The sequence below is a fragment of the Haemorhous mexicanus genome, chromosome Z (assembly GCF_027477595.1).
Source record: "Haemorhous mexicanus isolate bHaeMex1 chromosome Z, bHaeMex1.pri, whole genome shotgun sequence".
Classification (NCBI taxonomy): Eukaryota; Metazoa; Chordata; class Aves; order Passeriformes; family Fringillidae; genus Haemorhous; species Haemorhous mexicanus.
This window is the reverse complement of record NC_082381.1, coordinates 57,149,051-57,162,717: the sequence shown is the minus strand read 5'-3', so window position 1 is coordinate 57,162,717 and position 13,667 is coordinate 57,149,051. Positions and strand designations below refer to the sequence as shown.

General features: G+C 36.2%; 1 protein-coding gene across 7 annotated transcripts in view; it reads left to right on the top strand.

Moving 5' to 3' along the window:
* CCDC171 (coiled-coil domain containing 171) overlaps positions 1–13,667 on the top strand; it is a 155,534-nt gene that overhangs the window by 100,310 nt on the left and 41,557 nt on the right. For all 7 annotated transcript variants that reach the window (XM_059836830.1, XM_059836827.1, XM_059836829.1 and 4 more), the window contains one exon: positions 1,476–1,530. In XM_059836830.1, the coding sequence (XP_059692813.1) occupies positions 1,476–1,530 (55 nt within the window). The remainder of the gene's footprint in view (positions 1–1,475; positions 1,531–13,667) is intronic.

Sequence of the window (13,667 nt, the reverse complement as noted above, 5' to 3'; positions counted from 1 at the left end):
TCTTATTTTAATATCAATTCCATGACCTAAGTGATTGTAGGCAATGCATGGGTGTCTTTCAGTTTCTTTCCTAAATTTTTGTAGTGTTGTAAAAGACAGCAAGATATCTAGCTTGTTCTGGGAATGACTGTCTTGATTTTCTTTTGGCTAGCAGTTCTTTCCATTTTCCTCCTGAGTAAGAAGCAATATTAATAAAAGTGTCAGAAACAGTGAACCTGACAAAAATATAGTAGTCTTTTGGCAATTTCTCTGTGTTGCGGTTTTACCCCAGCCAGCAAGCAAGTACCCTGTCAATCTACTCCAAAGAAAGGCAGGATCCTGAAAATAGAAAAGTCTATGTGACTTTATTAGGGATGTAAAAGCCAATTTTACTCTTTGGCCACCTTCCTGTATTTTCTGTTAAGATTGTATGAATCAAGAAATGACAAAGCAGCCATCATTCCATGGGGAAGAATGCCATGATTTTGACTGGAGAAAAAGAGGCTGAGGGAAGACCTTATTGTATCTGAAAGGAGGTTGTAGTGGCGTGGGGTTTGGGCTGTTCTCCCAAGAAAAAAAATGATAGGACAAGAAGAAATGGCCTCAGGTTGTGCCAAGAGAGGTTTATATTGAATATTAGGAAAATACTCTCTCCTGAAAGGGTTGTCAAGCATTGAAACAGGCTGCCCAGGGAGGTTTTAGAGTCTGGAGGTATTTAAAAGATGTGGCCCTTGGAGACATGGTTTAGTGGTGGGGTAATTCAGTGACCTTAAGGGTCTTTTCCAACCCAAATCATACTGATTCTATGGATTCTGGTATTGTAAAAGCTCAAACAAAATATACACATAGCTGGCAAAATAAGAGACAGTCATGGAATATTGAGGCATATTAGCTTTTCTGGCATGGATTCTATTTGACTTCCTGTGGTCATGCTCTCTTTTCTCCTTAGTCATATGGTATTATGCAACTTCAGTTCTATTTCTGTCAATCATGAGTTGAGGCCAAGGCTTTTCATGACAACATAGCTGATGAGAGCTGTCTTTCTTGCTGAAGCCCTAATCTACAAAAGGGCATTAGAGAATTGTTTCATTCTCCAAACCTCCCTATTGTCAGGATAGGATATTTGGCTGTACTTTTGGAAACGTAAGCAAATGTATTCCCTTCCTGCTAGAAGACTCCTCCCAACATGCCTTTTACATCTAAAACTCTTCAAGAAAATGACAGTTATTCATTAATATGTCCATAATAACAGCTAGTTTGATAGTCCACAACAGAAGCAAATCTCATATGGAAATTTTCCAAATAGTGGCACATGAACTATTTTTTAAGGTTTGCATTGGGGATATGAAAAGGAGAGACAAAAACATAGTACTCTGAGTTATCAACAATTATTTGAAAAGACATGATAGTTAAAAAGTAGCAGAAAATTAATTTCTAAATCAGGTGACTTTCAGTTCTATAATCTGCCTCATTTTTTTTTTTTTGTCTTGTAATAGAGACAGAGAATTGATCATTAGTCATATGAAAGCTGTGGTAGACACTCTTCATAAGGTAAGAATTTAAAATGATTCCTCTGATTTGTATTTCTAAATATATCAAAGTTTTACCGCTGCTTTTGCACAGTGAAAAAGGGAAGGAGAGCAATAGAAGTTGTAAGGTGGCTTCCTTTTCTTAGAGTTTATTTCTACCTTCAACTTCTTTTATCCTAAAACACTGTTCATTTTTAGTGAAATAAATTACAATTTTGTAGCACAAAATTCTTATTTCTTACTACAAAACCACCAAATCAACTTTTCTTCCCTTAATAGCTGAGACCACTATTTCTAGTTACCAAGTGAAGACAATTGAACATCCAAATGGCTGACAATTTCTATGGAGCTAAGTCTGTGCCGTGTAAGCCAGAGGTCATTTGGTGATGTCACATGCATGGTGGCCATAAAACCATATGGCTTTGTGCATGCTACTTTAATCTTTGATACGTGATAAAACATAAGGAAAAGACAATAAGATGTAACGTGTAGTCAGAAACTTTAATGATATTTTTCGGGCATTTTTTAAATTGAGTAATAATCTTAAGTATTCTCTTTGACTTGCACAGTTTTGCCCTGGTACAGCATTATTTGAAAGTCCAACAAAGCTTGTATATTAATTATTTAGGCAAAAGGACTGTTTTTAACTGTAGCTCTAGTTGTTGATTGTTTTATAACTGTTTTTAGTCTAGAGCAACGCAAAGCAAAATAAGTGTTTTTATTACCTTGGAGTGTTAATTTCCCTTATCACATCTTGAATTCACAGCAACATGGGAATCTATTCTTCATTTTAGTTTCTGTGTTCGCCAAAACTAATTTAATTTTCAGATACTTTTTTCAAGAAGTCTTTCTTTCCTTTAATGTTCAAGAAAGTGACAGAACCTAAAACTGTGTGTTTTAGCTGCAGCAAACTGTGCTGGTAGAAACTGTCTTGCTTTTTGCCCCCACTTTTTTCATACTGGCTTCTTTTAAGCTTAAAAACTCATGTAATTCAGAAAGTGTTGTGTTTTGCAGTAAGGGATACATGTCCTTGCCATTCAGAATTTATTGTCCTGGATTGCAAGGTTACATTTTGGTTTTGAAAGCAATGTCCTTATGTGCATAAGGATTGAAGTGTTTGGGGAAAGGCTATAGAGAAGGCCACATGCTTTGTACTGATTAACCTGATGCAGTGAATTGATTGAGAAACAGCCATCTTTCTTCTGAAAATTTTGGTTACCATATTGCTTCTTAATTCTTGATGTACATAGTTGTTAGGCCCATGTAGCACATTAGTGAGTAGCAAAATAATTTATCCTTTCTAGTTTGTCAAATAAAGAATGAAGAAAACAAAAGAATTAGAAATGCCAGGATGCTCCTTTCAGCAGGAACTAAAAAAATTGATTGTAAATCATTCAAATTTTGACATGCTATTTCTTCTAGAAGAACAAAGGGAAATTATTGATTTTGTTTGGGAAGTATCTGAAATGTAAACCCTACATCATAATGGTAACTAATTACCTAGCATTAGTGAACATGGCTGATGTATAAACCATAAAGTTTACACTGTTGTTCTTAAAGGGTTTCTCACACAGTAAAAAATCGGAACAAAAAGAAATGGATTATGTACTAGTAAAGGAACCATAAGCCTTTCTTTCTCCACTAGAAATTCTGTGATTTACTTTTGTTTTAAGAAAGAAAAAGAAAAAGAAAATGGGTGAAGTTCAGAATCAACTGCAGTTGGACAAGCACTACTATGAACTGCAGCTTTACTTACGGGAGTTTGAAATTGAAGGTTTTGATATTTCTGTGTTGATGTATTCATGAGCAAATATCCACAAAATTCCACTGTATCACTTCAGGATCTGTATTATTAATTCATAATGCTAAATTTTTACCTATAGATCTCAGAGGGATTTTACAGACATCCTTAGTAATCTTAGTTAGACTTAGGATAAGACAGTATACTCTGATCCATTAAAGCAGCCTCATTCCTTTCCATATCCTATCTTTATAAGAATTCCAGAAGTCAGCAATATTGGTACTAGATCATCTGCCTTTGGGTATGTGGGGGTGTAACATTCTGCAAACAAAAGTGAGAGAAATCAGAGCCAAGGGAAACGATCTCTGTGCATGCTTCTAATATGCCACTAGACCAGGGATAATGTACACCACTTTCTCCGCCACACTGTGACTGAATGGAACTAGCATCATACATTTGACTTTGCCAAAAAGTGCTTGTGCCCTGAATGATTCTTTCAAGACCATTGTGGACCTACCTTTTTAATCTTCATGAATATTTATGGAGCATAACTGTGAAGAACTTGAGCACTGGATATGCTAAGAGAGAAAATATTTTTAGCAACTAGTTTCATGTCCTTCATAAATTACACAATGTTCTTTAGAAGGTTATTTTTTGTCTTATCCTGGTTCTTGTCACATTAGCTATCTTTATCCTACTGCTGGAGCTGAATTATTTCCACAGAAGTTCCTGATAAAATAAGAGATCTTTCTTCATCTTATACTATCTAAATATTATGGAGAAATACATAAATGCAAAGTGAATGTTTTAACAAATTTAAAAAATCAAAACAGAATATCACCAAGGACAAACAGAGATCTCAAGAGGATTATGGTTTGGTTCAATTTTATTCTCAAATACTACAGATGACCAAAAGGTAATAGCAAACTGATAACAGAAATGAATAAAATTTTACTGAAAGAGTGATGAAAGGAAATTCCATCTACTTGAAGTTCAAATATAAAAAGGTTTCTTAAAATGTCTTCTAATAAAAAGAAAAATAATTTAAGAACATGTCTTATTTTAAAGCCCTTGAACAGTCCTTTTTTTATATATGAAAAATAAGTTATTTTTTAAACAGTTTCCCCTCAAAAAGTTGAGGTTATTTTTGTTATAAAATAAATCCTTGGTGTGCTTGCTGATAAACTGTATTCCATTATTATTTTCTTTTTTATTTCTTAATATTCTGTTGTATAAACAGTGTAAGAGACATTAAATCTATTCATTTCTATTACTAGATTATTTAACATGTGTAGTTAATCATCTATTAGTTATGGTAATAATGCCAAGGTTGTGGGTTCAATACCTGGATGGGCCAGTCATTTAAGAGTGGACTTCATGATTTTTGTGGGTCCCTTCCAGCTCAGAATATTCTGTGATTCTGTGATCCTGTAATCCCTGTTTCTTCTCATCTGAGGAAGAAATAATTTTACACTATCTCCGCTAAAATCTTCAGCTTTCCCCTTGCATTGCTGCTCAGTTTGAGTGCTTTTTTTGGGTTAGCCTTGGCCAGCAGCCAGATGCCCACCCAGATGCTCTCTCAGTCCTCCTCCAAAGGACAGGGGGACAAAAGAGGATGAGAAAGCTCATGTGTTGAGATCTAGATAGAGACATTGCATAGTAGTTATCATCACAGGTAAAACAGCTGACCTGTGGAAACTATTTTCATTTATTTTTTGAAGTAGATTTGGAGAGGTGGAAACAATTTCAAAATTAGCGTTACCCTGCCTTTTAGTCTCAGCCTCACTTGTGACTGCTCTGCTCATGCTGTGAGGCACAGGGGTTTGCAGTCAGTCCACACCAGCTCCTCTCTGCTGCTTCTACCTCCTCGTGCTGTTTCCCTGCATCACTGTGGGCTCTCCATGTGGGCTGCCATCTTTCAAGAATATCTGCTTCAGCATGGACTCTCCATGGACATTAATTCCTTCAGGACCTATCCTGAAGGATTTCCTAGACCTGCTCTGGAAGGGGATCCTTCATGGAATATGGTGTGGATATGCCCCAACATAGTCCTCTCTCTGGGCTATGAGGAAATTCCTAATCCAGTGCTAAGTGTTTCTGCTTCACTTCTTTTCTGACTTAGATACTTAGTATTTTTGTTCCCTCTTTCTCTCCCTATGTGGTGGGTTTTTCTCATTTTTAAGTTCATTTTTACAGAGGGACTACCAGCAGGGCTGTAGGGCTTATCTGTGACCTGTGGTGGGTCAGGAACCAGAGGTGTCGAGGACCAACTTTGTCCTGCACTCATCTGTCCTCACAGAGGCTGCACCTGGTACACTGCTATAGCTGCCTCCATTTCAGCCTGCCTAAATCCCTGTGCTATACACCACCATGAGAAGTGAGCCAGCCTTCAAAGTGACAGAAAATTGTTTCTCCTTATACTCTTAACTATAAAAATCTTGACAAGCTTAGTCTATCCTAGTTTTCAGCCTGTCCTGGCTGCTGTGGATTTGGCTGTTTTAGCAGGTTAATATAATACAACATGCTCCCTGTTTTTCCCAATATCAGTTAGCAATCTACTTATTCTGACACTTTGGGACAAAGTGTTAGTACACTAGGGATCAAAGCAGCTATCCAGCATGCTCCTTTCCTTCTGGCACTTGGTCAGAAGGATTATTCTTCGTCCAATTCTGTAGTGCACTTTATTTCTGCTGATTGAAAGGTTCATATGCTAGTTAGCAGAACAACTTCCATGCAGACCTGTCAGCAGTTATGCCTTGAAATGCATCCACTGTTGTGTTTCATTGCTTCACTGTGACCCCTGTTGTCTCCTGAAATGCACCTAACCTGTTTAAGAGATCTGGGTCCCATGACTCTATCAGTTGAAAAATAATACAAACATTTTACCATCCATCCTATAATATATTTTTAAAAAATACAAAGACAGAATTATCTTTCTTTATCTAATTTAATGGTTTGGGGTTTTATAATGTGGCACATATAATACAGTTTTATAATACAGTTGGAGATGGGGTGGGGCCATTGAGAGTTGGTAAGATTGAGAGTTAGTAAGATTGTATCAATAGATTGTTATTTCTGATGTGGTCCATAGCAATCAAATGCATTTCCTTATGATGACAGTTTTATGGCCTACAAGGAATTAATTTACAATAGGTTTAAGTCCATATACAAGTGACTACATCAGAAAAAACGCTCAAGTGTAAGTGGCAATAATTGTTAGTTGCAGCAATGAGACCACAAATTGATCAGGTCCTAGAAGAAGAGAACACTTATGAGACTTAAGTTAGCTGTCTCTGTCAGGCTCCAGTAGATATGACCTTACACATTCAGGTATACTGATCACCCACATTTCTCTGAGTTGCCTGGGATCTATAGTCCATCATATTATTTAGTAATCTCAATAATGATTTCAAAGCCCTTTTTTTAGAGATCTCAACTTAATTTTTTTTTGCCTAACCTAATGAAACTCCCAAGATGGTTTTTCTGTGTGTTAGACATGTTAATATTAAGTGTGAAGCCTGCTTTATGTGTGTGCTCAAAGTCTGTTCATCACTGTGGTCCAGAGTTGTTCTCAACTAGCCCTATCACAAGCCTATTGAAACAGTGAGTATGTGTACATGCAAAAAAATCACCAAGAAAACCCAATTAGATAGTTAAAATTCTAAATAACTTCTTTAAGAAGTTTGCAGTAGGAAACCAGCTATTATTTCTCTGTAATTAGAAAAAAATGCAGTAAAAATATTACTTTTTCTCCTCTTCCATCTCAAATGAGTGCTTCTTAATTTCAGTGTTTGATGAATGACTTTTGTTTCCCCTCCTAGCAATCTGACTTTCTTGATCCATGTTCCTAAAGATCAGTTGTGCAGGACATACAGGTGTTAGCACAGCTGGCTTGCTGATGACAACTCTGTCCATATAGCTGTCTAGTGTGTCATCACTCATATTGTTCAGTGTCATTCTGACCTAGCCAAGCTAAAAATGGTACTCCAGCTCAAGAGGGATTTAAAAACCTTCACAAAGTAAAGATAAGACATTGCCGAATGTCATATCCATGTGCTTAACTGTTTTCAGTTTGGACGTATCTAAGTAACTAATTTCAGGATGCATTTGTCTTTATCTTTTGGTTTTCTTTGTTGGTTTTAGGGTGTTTTTTTTGTTTTATTTTGGAGGAGTTTGTTGGTTTTTATGGTTGGTTGGTTGAGGCGGGGTTTTTGGTGTTTTTGGTGTTTTTTTTTTTTTTTTAAAGGCTGAATACTTGTATATAGTTTGCCTTCAGTAAGGAGAAATCCTTGTTTGGAGAATTGTGGAATTATTGAATACATTAGCTGTTATTTTCTCCCGATATAGGTTCATTTTCAGCCCAAGGTCACTGAAATCTTTTCATAGGGGATGTATTATAGTGCACATCTTGCAGCTATTGAGAAGCTTAGGTGCCGTGGTCAACATTTGCAAAAAACCATTTCTGGATCAAATTAATATCTTATTCAACAGACCATGTAGCCTGTGTATGTAGTAATATGAGAAAGCTTGAATTAATCTTATAGGTAAGTCTGGGATGGTAGTCTGCTCTGAAAATTAATTTCCATTATCTTGACTAGTCCTGAAGGGGGAAAAAAAAGCCAGAAAAAAAAAAAAAAAGCCAAGCACACCCAAAACATCAATTTTATGAGATGTATTTCCTTTATACAAACACTGTTATTCAGTAATTAATGCTCTCTTAGAAAGCACCTGTGAAATGGCTTGTTTTGTAATTAAATACAAATTTGTATGGCAGTAATCAGAAAGGATAGTCACTGAATCAGTATGCTAATACAGAGATTTTCAGTAGTTATTCTATTGAGGTAAATATTTGGTATAACTAATTGTGATAACGTATGGCCACCTACGCTAAGGTATGTCAAAATGCTATTTAAAGCCCCACTATCAACAGAAGACAGACCCTTGGATTTGAGGACATATTTCTTTTGATGAATGAATGTGCAATGATCTGATGGCTTTTAATGATGACTCAAACCTAACTGTGATGGCCATGTAACAAGTATCCATTAAACTGTTTCCTCTTCTGTCCTATAAGGCAATCTTGTCTGAGCAAAATGCATTGTAATTTGGTGTAGTTTGGTTTTTATCCCTCATGGGGAAAAAAAAGAAAGGTTCGATGGGGTGTTTTTGCAGTTCAGTTGAGGAGTTTGGTTCCAAATACTATTCTGCACCTCATTGTCTCTCTAACTGTGTCTATACTTTTCCAGTTTTTAAGTTCTTGATTTAAAGTGCCTTCAGTTTAAGATACGCAGTCTTGTCACAGACTTGTCACAGGCAGTCTCTTGACTTCTGGAGTGATCTTTGGTTGCTGAGACATCCTGATTGAAAATATTGTATCTGAAATTATATAGGCCCTCATTCAATAAGATGAATATACACTTTTTGTAGTAATTCCTTACTTTCAGAGCAGACTCAGACTGGTATTAAGAGCAACCAATATTAACAGATTTACTCTATGATCTGACAGAGTGCTCTGGGAGGTACTTCTTTGGATATTACTTTTGCCAAATTCTGCAGCAAATAATTTGGGGTCTGTATTCCCTTAAATGGATCACAATTAGATTGCACTGTTTTCTAGAGAGCCCAAAGTATATGAATGTATCATGAGGAAAATAATCTGCGCCAGCAACTTACTTGAAAAACTACTGTTATCAAGACTATTTGCACTATTCATTTGTATATTCATTTTTATTTTAATATATATTATTCATTTGTATATTCATTTTTATTTTTAATATAGAGTAAAAAAAAATTAGCAATTCATACTAAATGTGAAAAAATAGGAAGTGTTCATGAAGGTTTAATTCTATCCAACAATGTATAAAATATTATTCTTCTTAGTTCTATGATCATTTGTATAACACTATAACAAAGACTTGCCCATGCAAAGCAGATACTATGTAACTTATTTCTGTTAAAATGCTTCCCATGGCAAAGGACTGTGTCCAGAGGCGTGCATGTTTTAAACCTGTGTAATATGGCCCCTACTCGACATGCTGCCCTGGAGGTACAGACACTATGCAGCTAAATCAGCCACATACTTGCAAGACTGTGGTTAAGACTAAGATTTGCATCCAAACTGCTTTCTTCTACTTTAACAAGTTCTAAACTAATTTTTGTCTGTTGTATGCCACATGCAGAATACATAGCAGTGTGGTATAAACCATTTTGCTTGTACTCTTTTAGAATGATTTCTGTATTTGCAGTTTCTGTTATATCAGCAATATGGTGATCTCAGACAAACAGATTAAATGACTCTTTTCCATTCACTTCTCACCAAATCACTATAGATCTTGTTCTGCTCTTTAAATTGCAGATGATATGCTATTTAAAAAGTAGTAGGAAATTAAAGAAAAATAAACCCAAAATTAGGGTCTTTTAATCTAGAGCTGGTGAACTTTGAACTTACAAAATATTCTCATATATAGCTTATATTGTGAAGTTTATATCCATAAATAATTTTATTTTATTTTCACCATAAGAAAGTATTGAAGTATTGAATTAGGAACAAAATAAAAACTAAAATCACAGGTTTGTTATACCAGTCAGATAGCAAAAGGGAAAAAACATTAGGAAGGGCTGAGCACGTTCTAATACCATTTACAACTTCCTAGCATTTAGAACCATGTCTCTATTGGCATAACTGGATATACCACGTCAAACTGTGCATAGAAAAACCAATATAAGTACCAGAGAGGACTGTAGGCAAAACTACTATTATCTTGAGCAGAAGAAAATTTTAAAGTTCATTTTTGGACATGTGGAATTATCCCATCAAATTCTACACCTTGGTTCAGTCAATAATGTAACTTTAGTTTATTATTCAGTTTCAGCTTTGATCTGAATTAATGAGTACTTTATTGATTTTAAATTGAGTGGCTATAGTGTTGTCTTCTTTGTTGCTCTCCTAATTAATTAAAAAGTTAAACACTGTCATAAGTCACTCTTCTCCTTCATTTTAAAATGCTATGAGTATTGTAGTAGAGTGTGGATTTGTGACTTTACCTGTTTTCTTATAGTATTTATATATGTCTAAACTGAAAAATGTAATGATCATATTTACAAGCATGCTGTCATGATACTTAACTATACTCTGTAAAAAATCACTCTTGAAACTTCAGTCTCAGCTAAAATTATGTTTACCAAAATCAGAAATGCCCAAAACCTTCACTAACAATGGAAAAATATAAATTTATATAATTTTAGAATATAGGGAAGAAGTGAAACTGGTTTTAGACATTTTTAATCATTGCAATAAGCCTAATTAGCTGATTAGGTGTTTTAGATTTTAATATAAAACTCTCTAGCCTCAGGAGACCTTTCAGACAAAATGGTCTTGCTTTAGATTTTATATGTAAGGAAAAAAAAAAAGTGAAATACAAAAAAGCTCTGAAAATTGAATTTTAAAGCTTAGCTTCATAGGATGATTCTTTTGCCTGTTGAGCTTCCAAAAATACCCTCTTTTAGAAAAGAAACTAAATTACCCATTTTATCTTTGCCTCATGGTTCTGTAATGTAAGTTTGTATGTGAGTACTGTTTTTACTGCATTAGAGAATGAGGAAATAAATACAGTTTCCCAATCCTGCTGTTTTGTTTCTGGATCTCAAAAAGCCAATAGACAGAAGTTATTAAATTAGTTCTTTACTAAGATTTCATACAAATCTGGTCTCTCCAACATGAGTCCATGCAGGCATGACCATTATAGCTTTTCAGTCCTTGAATAGGTAGGCAGCTTGGAATGTTTTCACTTCTAGTGATACAATATAGTACATTTGTACAGCATACACCCAGTCTTTTGTTCTTACAATTTTCCCTGAACCCTCATGAGTATTTTTTCAAAAGGAAAAATCTGTATTAATTTTCAGTTTCTCAGTATGCATACTGATAATGAGATGTACTCCCTACAATCTAAGTATTTACAAACACAAAAAAGTATTTGGTTTGTTTTTTAATTGTGAATCCTCATGTCAAAAATCATACTCTTTAAGAAGCTAATACATACTTTTCTGATACAGTGATATTAATGGCATTTGTATACCACAATGCAGCCATTTTAAAAACGGGTTTTATTTTTTATTGTTCAGTGAGTGTCAGACCCCAATACTGAAATAGAGAGTTTGAAACTAATAGGGTTAAAAGGACTTCTACTGTCTGTATTGTGTATATATTATACCTACATTGCTTATACATTGTTTTTTTCCCCCTAGTATTAGCAATCTGCTTTTGTACTTTGACATAGGGATTTCCCTTGTGAATTTTGTCACAGAAAAAAGAGAATCATCAATATCGCAGTTAAACTTGACTTTCAAAGCTAATAGTATCTCATTTGGGGGCTGAAATTTAATAAATTTTCTTTGATTCTGTTTGAGTTTTTAAACATCAAACAATGAATTGGCCAGGGTGCAGTAAAATATTTAGATCTATTGACTACGGTTCAGAAGGGTAGAAGGCAAAACACTGGTGGTTTGATGTTGATAAATTCTTAGTACCTTAATCCACATTAATGTTTTCTTTTATCTGTGTGCATACTGGCAGCAAAGACACTGAAAAGTTGCTGTGTATATAAGCTATAAAAATGTAAATCAGGTGTGTGTGTGCGTGTGCGTGTGTGTGCATGTGTGTGTATTTAAAGCAACGTATTTTGTTATCTTCAGCAAGGTTAACATCTGACCAGAATTACACATGCTGACAGAACACTCTAGAGAGTATGTTTGTTCCACAGGACTCTGTATCCTGAACCTAGTGCACTATGTGTGCAAAAAAATGTGTAGAGGACCTTTCCTGTTATAAAAATTGCATCATAGTGCATATGTTTGGCAGCCACAGGTATTGACAGGAATTCTTTAGGTCAACTTGGGAAATGTAGGGCTCCCTATTCCCACAGAACAGAGGAACGAATAAAATGAAATCTCTTCTTCTTTGTATCAGTAGATTTGCACATGTTTCTTTCAATCAGAGCAGATTTCAAAGGCTCTGCTATTATTTGAAATCTGTTCACTCATAATCAACATTTTACAAGAATCTAATTTTGTAAGTGGTTACAGAAAAGTAATCTGGGATTTAAAATTAATAGATTTATGTTTTAATTCATGTTCAGTGCATTCTTGTGGGCAAGGCAGCTTCTAAAAAACCCTGACATTTATTAAAATAGTACTTAGTAAAGGGTATATCTATTGATTTATATGTATTTAGAATATACCCAGTATACGTTTTAGTATATATTCAGTGTATGTTTTAGTATTAGACTGTGTATTAGGTCGTTAGAACAGTAATTATTTTTTTTTAATAGTACTCACTATTGCTACTCAACAGATGCAGTGTATGCCAAATGAATGGATTTAATCTATTGGTTTGTAGTAACATATATTTGTATGTGTGTCTATCCGTTTGTATTAGAATATAATCTGACTACTGGGATCTCCTGGAGGCGGACATTGTAAATTTTGTATTAAATAGAATGAAAAATGAGTGTGCGGCATCATATGGCGAGTGAGCATAAGTGGTGTGGCTGTGGAAGGCGCGCATTAAATCCGTTCGGCGGCCTGTCCGCGCTGGCAGACGGACGCACGACATGTTGCGATAGGCAAGGCAGCGCCGCGCTTCCTTCCAGGAGCGCTCCGGCCTTCCCGCTGTGCCGCGCCGCGCCCGAGGACAGCAGCGCGGGCGGCGCTGCCGCTCGCGGCCGGCAGGTGGCACTGCGACACCAACGGCGCGCGGGGCACGGGCGGCCCGCGCTTTGTGCGGAGCCGGGGCTGCGCGCTGCGCGGGAACTGCCTCGTGCCATCAGCGCCCCCGAGTACCCTGTGTCCTGCACCGAGCCTGCCAAATGCAAGCACACCCTCCCCGCCCCATCCCCCACCCCCCCCCCCCCGACCCCCCCCTCTTATTAATTGGAAAGCTACAGGTTAGTTCGTTTTGCTTTATTTGTGGATTATTCATTTTATTCTGACTTCTGACTGAGTTGTTTCCAAGTGAACCTTATTCTGGAGGACTGGTACCGGAGCAGACAGAACTCATATGCCAGCTTCTCATTGATATGATCACCTGAACTTTTTAATTTCACAGCTCATGTTTGCTTCAGTTAGAAGTTCAGTTAATGTTTCTTTTCTTACGAGGTTTTTGCAGGCGACAGATCTGTGAAGTGTATATGCCAGCTGGGCTACAGAGCCCTTAGTGTCTTTTCTTCTCATTTCAGACCAGAGGAAGATGCTTTTTCTTCTTAGCATTCTCTCCCAGCACTCTGAATTAGAGATTTATTTGCAACGAAAAATCAATTAGTCCTAAATTTATTCATGGATTTCAGGTCCAGCGATCAATGCAAGTCCACTCAGTGGGCTCAAGGGGACCCAGTTCATCCCAGTTAATGTGTCTGAAGGGG